A 5,532-nucleotide genomic window follows, 5' to 3' on the forward strand; every position below is an offset into this window, starting at 1 on the left:
GACTTGGCTTCTCTTTGTCCCCACCTGTCATCACTGCCTGCAGTTCTCTGCTCTGCCTGGGGCCTGGGGACACTTGCTCAGTCGTGTCCCTCAGAGGGACCCATTACAAGTCCAAGAAAGTTTGGAGTTGGATTCTGCCTTGGAATTCTGCAGAGGTTTCTTCAGCTCCCTCTCAGGGACTGATATTCAGGGCCTGAGCACAAAGGCCCAGAGGCTGATTAAAGTCCTTGTGCTGTGTCTGTGCTGCTGAGCTGGGCTGCGCTCCTGGCACAGAGGCAGCTCCTGCTCACCAAGAAGAGCTTCAAAAGCACATTTCTCTGGATGAGCAGCTCTTGTGCCAGCCCAGCAGGGCTGGGGCACTGCCTGCAGCCAGCCCAGGCACAGCACAGAGGCACAGAGAGCTTCAATCAGTCAGGGCTGGGAAAGGGCTGAGAAGTGCCTGGGGCACAATCACTGCCAGCCCTTGGCACAGGAACCTCTGGCTGCAGGACAATGCAGCTGCAGCTCCTGGAGCCATCTCCTGCAGCTGGAACATGCCAATGCCTGCAGACCCTGTGAGTACATTCTCTGCTTGTCTCTTGTGCAGAGCAGCCAGGGGTGCCCAGGGCTGTCCTGCAGAGCAGGGTCCTGCAGCCCAGGGCGCTGTGCTGGGGCAGGGACTCTGCTGCCTGCCAGGGACAGCTCTCAGCCAGCCCTGGCAGCTGCTGCCAGCACTGGGGGACAAGATCTGGCTGGGAGGAGACAGCTGGTGAGGCTTGGGAGTGTTCTCCTTGTGTGGGGAGGATGCTGCATTGTTCAGGACTGCTCCTAGCATGGCATTTAACTGCAGAATTTAGATTATATAGGGAGCACAGCAAGGCAGGGGATGCATAAAAGGGGAAATCCTGCTTTTCATTCTACTGCTCTGTGATGCCTTGATGGGAAATTGTACATACATATTCATCCCTGAGGTAAGGCTGAGGAAACATAATAAATTATCTGAGATCTGAATAAAGCATGCAGTGAAAGAAATCAGTCCTTTGAGGCAGCATCAGTGTCGCTTTTCCAGCCTCCTCAGGGTTGCTCTGACGTTGCCATCAGAGCCTGCAGAGCCAGAGCTGCCCCTGGGCAGTGCCTGAGCTGGGAGGGCTCTGCAGGACAGAGCTGAGCCCCCAGGGCTGGGCTGGGCTCTGGCAGCACTGGCAGGGCCCAGCCCTGGGCACAGGGAAGCAGCTGCTGGCAGGGACAGCTCCAGGCAGCAGAGCCCTGGGCAGGCAGTGGGGGGAAAGTGCCCCCAGGCTCTGCTGGGATATTTCAAGTCCTCTCCAAACCCAACTATTCCATGATTACTTTTTCTACAGGTCCCCTTGCCAAGACAGAACAAATGTCCAACAGCAGCTCCATCAATCACTTCCTCCTGCTGGCATTGGCAGACACGCGGCAGCTGCAGCTCCTGCACTTCTGCCTCTTGCTGGGCATCTCCCTGGCTGCCCTCCTGGGCAACGGCCTCATCATCAGCGCTGTAGCCTGCGGCCACCACCTGCACACGCCCATGTTCTTCTTCCTGCTCAACCTGGCCCTCAGCGACCTGGGCTCCATCTGCACCACTGTCCCCAAAGCCATGCACAATTCCCTCTGGGACACCAGCAACATCTCCTACACTGGATGTGCTGCACAGGTCTTTTACTTTCTTTTCTTTATCTCAGCAGAGTTTTCCCTCCTGACCATCATGTGCTACGACCGCTACGTGTCCATCTGCAAACCCCTGCACTACGGGACCCTCCTGGGCAGCAGAGCTTGTGCCCACATGGCAGCAGCTGCCTGGGCCAGTGGCTTCCTCTTTTCACTGCTGCACACGGCCAATACATTTTCCCTGCCCCTGTGCCATGGCAATGCCCTGGGCCAGTTCTTCTGTGAAATCCCACAGATCCTCAAGCTCTCCTGCTCCAAATCCTACCTCAGAGAGCTTGGGCTCATTGCTCTTAGTGCTTTTTTAGGACTTGGTTGTTTTGTGTTCATTGTTTTCTCCTATGGGCAGATCTTCAGTGCCGTGCTGAGGATCCCCTCTGAGCAGGGACGGCACAAAGCCTTTTCCACCTGCCTCCCTCACCTGGCTGTGGTCTCTCTGTTCATCAGCACTGGCACATTTGCTTACCTGAAGCCCTTATCCATGTCCTCCCCATCCCTGGATCTGTCAGTGTCAGTTCTATACTCAGTGGTGCCTCCAGCCCTGAACCCCCTCATCTACAGCCTGAGGAACCAGGAGCTCAAGGCTGCAGTGTGGAGAGTGATGACTGGATGGTTTCAGAAACATTAAACTGCTGTCAAATTTATGCCAATCATTTGTAACAAATGGAATCTTTGATACTTCTTGTTGGTTTGTTCGTGGGTTTTTTTCTTTTCTTTTACTTTTTCCATATTGTCCACAAATAATGTCATTGTTTGTGCCATTTCTCATATTGTTTCTCTCCACCTTCCCTGTGGCCACACACTGTGTCAATGAGGGGCTGCATTCTCAGTGTATTTAAAGGAACTAAAGGATCTCCCAGCAGAGTTTTCAGCAGAGATGCCCTTTTGTTGCCTTCTCTGGAGTGGCAGCAGCAGTGTCTGTGTGCAGAGCTGGGGCAGATCAGTGCTGGCCCAGCAGCTGTGCCCAGCAGCAGCAGCAGCAGCAGCACTTGGTGTTGCCAGTGCTGCTGCCGTGGGCCTGCCCCGCTGCCCTGGTGGCCCTGGTGTTGCTGCAGGGCCTGAGTGCTCTCGGGGCCGGGCACAGCCCTGGGGGTGGCAGTGCCGGGGCTGCAGCAGGGACAGGCCATGGGCACTGCTGGGGCAGCGCTGACGCCTCAGGCCAGGCCCTGGGGGCTCCAGGCTCCTTGCCCAGGCGCTCTCAAGAACACAGCCAGGCCAATGCTCAGCACAGAAACCCCCGTCAGCAGCCCCAGGCTGGCCGTGGGCAGGCTGGGGGCAAACAGCATGGCTGGGGCTCTGCAAGGGCCCTGGGCCAGACGGGAAGGAGCAGCAGAGCAGGGGCTGATCCATGCCCCGTGCGCTGCACAGCCCAGGGCAGCGTCCCAGAGCGTCCTCATGCAGCTGCCAACAACATCCCCCCTCTGCAGCCCTGGCCTCTCCCCCAGCTCACACAGGTGCCCCATCCTTGCAGGCACACACACGGCAGCACTGCCTCAGCAGCCCCTGTTTGCATTGCACACAGCAGGGCCAGCACCCCCATGCTGTTGCTGTGGGGACATGAACCTGAGGGAGCACAAATGCCATCAGCCCCTGGGGCCAGCAAGGCCTGGGGGACACCAGGGAAACCACTCAGCTTTGTCCTGGCCTCTGCACTCAGCCAGAAAGTTTGTTCCCATCAGCTGGGAGTTTCCTGTGCCACTGCAGACGCTGTTGCTCAGAGCCAGGGCTGCCTGGCAGCCACCCCCAAACTGCCCTGAGCATTTCCTCTGCTTCACCTTTGCTTTCTTTACTCTTTCTCTGCTACAAATTTCTTCCTCTTGCCCTCCCCAGGTGGCCCAGATATGGACACAGCACTCGAGGTGCTGCCCAAGCAGTGCCCCTGAGCAGAGTAGAAGAATCCCTGCCCTGCTCCTGCTGGCCACACCATTCCTGATCCAGGCCAGGAGCCATTGGCCTTCTTGGCCACCTGGGCACACTGCTGCCTCATGTCCAGCCTGCTGTCCATCAGTCCCTGCAGGTCCCTTTCTGCCTGGCTGCTCTCCAGCCACTCTGTCCCCAGCCTGTAGCACTGGGACCAAATAGCAGGGCCTGGCACTTGGATTTGTTAAACTTCACCTTGTTGGATTCATCCCCTGGATCTAGCCTGTCCAAGTCACTGTGCAGAGCCCTCCGACCCTCCAGCAGATCAACACTCACATCCAGCTTGGTGTCATCTGCAAAGATGTCCTTGGTTCCATGGGGCCCCTCAGTGTCACAATGGCCTCTTGGTTACACCAGGCCCTGCACTGTCACACTGGTCTCCTTGGTTCCATGAGGCCTCAAACTGTGACAATGGACTCCTTGGTTCCATGGGGCCCCAGGGTGTCACAATGGCCCCATGGCCACATGAGGTCCCACACTGTCACCATGGTCTCTGTCATTCCACAAGTCCCCTCAGTGTCACGATGGACTCCTTGTTTCCACGAGGCCGTACAGTGTCACAGCATTATTCCAGATCCCTTGAGGCCCCATCGTGTGACAGTGGCCCCTTGGTTACACAGGATCCTGCAGTGTCACAATGTCCCCTTGGTGCCATGAGGCCCCGCAGTGTCAGAACGGCCCCTTGGTTCCACTGGGCCCTGCAGTCTCCCAATGGTCCCCTTGGTTTTGCAGTGTCAAAATGGTGAAACCCCTTGGTTACACGAGGCCCTGCAGTGTCACAATGGCCTCTGTGGTTCCACGAGGACCCAGAGTGTCACGGGGCACTCCCTGGTTCCATTTGGCCCCACAGCACCACCATGGACCCCTGGTTCTGTAGGGCTGCATGGTGTCACCATGGTCCTCTTAGTTCCACAAGGCCCTGCAGTGTCACAATGGCCCCAGAGTGTCCCAATCATCAGAGAATGACAGAATCAAATAGGCTGGAAAAGACCTTTGGGATCATCAAGTCCAACCCATGCCCTAATACTGCCTTGTCCCCCAGAACATGCCACTGAGTGCCACTGGAGAGGGACAGTGACTCTGCCACCTCCCCCCTGGCCAGCCCATTCCAGTTCCCACTCACCCTTTCTGTGAAGAACTCCTTCCTATTGTCCAGCCTGAGCCTCCCCTGGTGCAGCTTAAGGCTGGGTCTTCTTGTCCTGCCCTCCAGCAGATCCACACTCACACCCAGCTTGGTGCCATCTGCAATTTGTGAATGCTGGACTCGATCCCCTCACCCAGACCATCAGTGAAGATATTAAACAGGACTGGGCCCAGCACAGATCCCTGGGGACAGCACCAGTGCCTGGACACCAGCTGGGTGCAGCACCATCCCCACCACTCTCTGGGCCCAGCCTGCAGCCAGCTCTTAAATCTCCCAGCCAGGAGGGAACCTGCCCAAGCCGTGGGCTGCAGCTTTTCCAGGGAATGCTGTCAGAGACAGAGTCAAAGGCTCTGCTGGAGTCCAGGCACACAACATCCACAGCCTTTCCCCCATCCACAGGTGGGTCACCTGGGCATAAAAGGAGACCAGGTTGGCCAGGCAGGACCTGCCAGCCCTAAATCCACGCGGGCTGGCTCTGATCCCTGGGCCATCCTGTGGGTGCCCTGTGATGGCACTCAAGGTGATCTGTTCCATAACCTTGCCAGGCACCCAGGTCAGGCTGACAGGCCTGGAGTTCCCCAGCTCCTCCTTCCAGCCCTTCCTGGGGATGGGCTCACACTGGCACCTCCAGTGCTCTGGGACCTCCCTGCTGCGCCAGGACTGATGGTAAATGATGGAGAGCAGCTTGGGGAGCTCATCCACAGCTCCCTCATCCCCCTGGGATGGATCCCATCTGATCCCATACACCTGTGAGCATCTGAGTGGCTCAGCAGGTCCCCAGCTGCTTCCTCCTGGATTCC

General features: G+C 57.5%; 1 protein-coding gene across 1 annotated transcript; it reads left to right on the forward strand.

Moving 5' to 3' along the window:
* Positions 1-1,363: 1,363 nt before the first annotated feature.
* LOC143692443 (olfactory receptor 14A16-like) lies at positions 1,364-2,296 on the forward strand. The gene has a single exon (XM_077172677.1). It carries the CDS (start codon positions 1,364-1,366, stop codon positions 2,294-2,296), a length of 933 nt encoding a protein of 310 aa, XP_077028792.1.
* The last annotated feature ends 3,236 nt before the right edge of the window (positions 2,297-5,532 follow it).

The sequence above is a fragment of the Agelaius phoeniceus genome, assembly GCF_051311805.1.
Source record: "Agelaius phoeniceus isolate bAgePho1 chromosome W unlocalized genomic scaffold, bAgePho1.hap1 SUPER_W_unloc_1, whole genome shotgun sequence".
Taxonomy (NCBI): Eukaryota; Metazoa; Chordata; class Aves; order Passeriformes; family Icteridae; genus Agelaius; species Agelaius phoeniceus.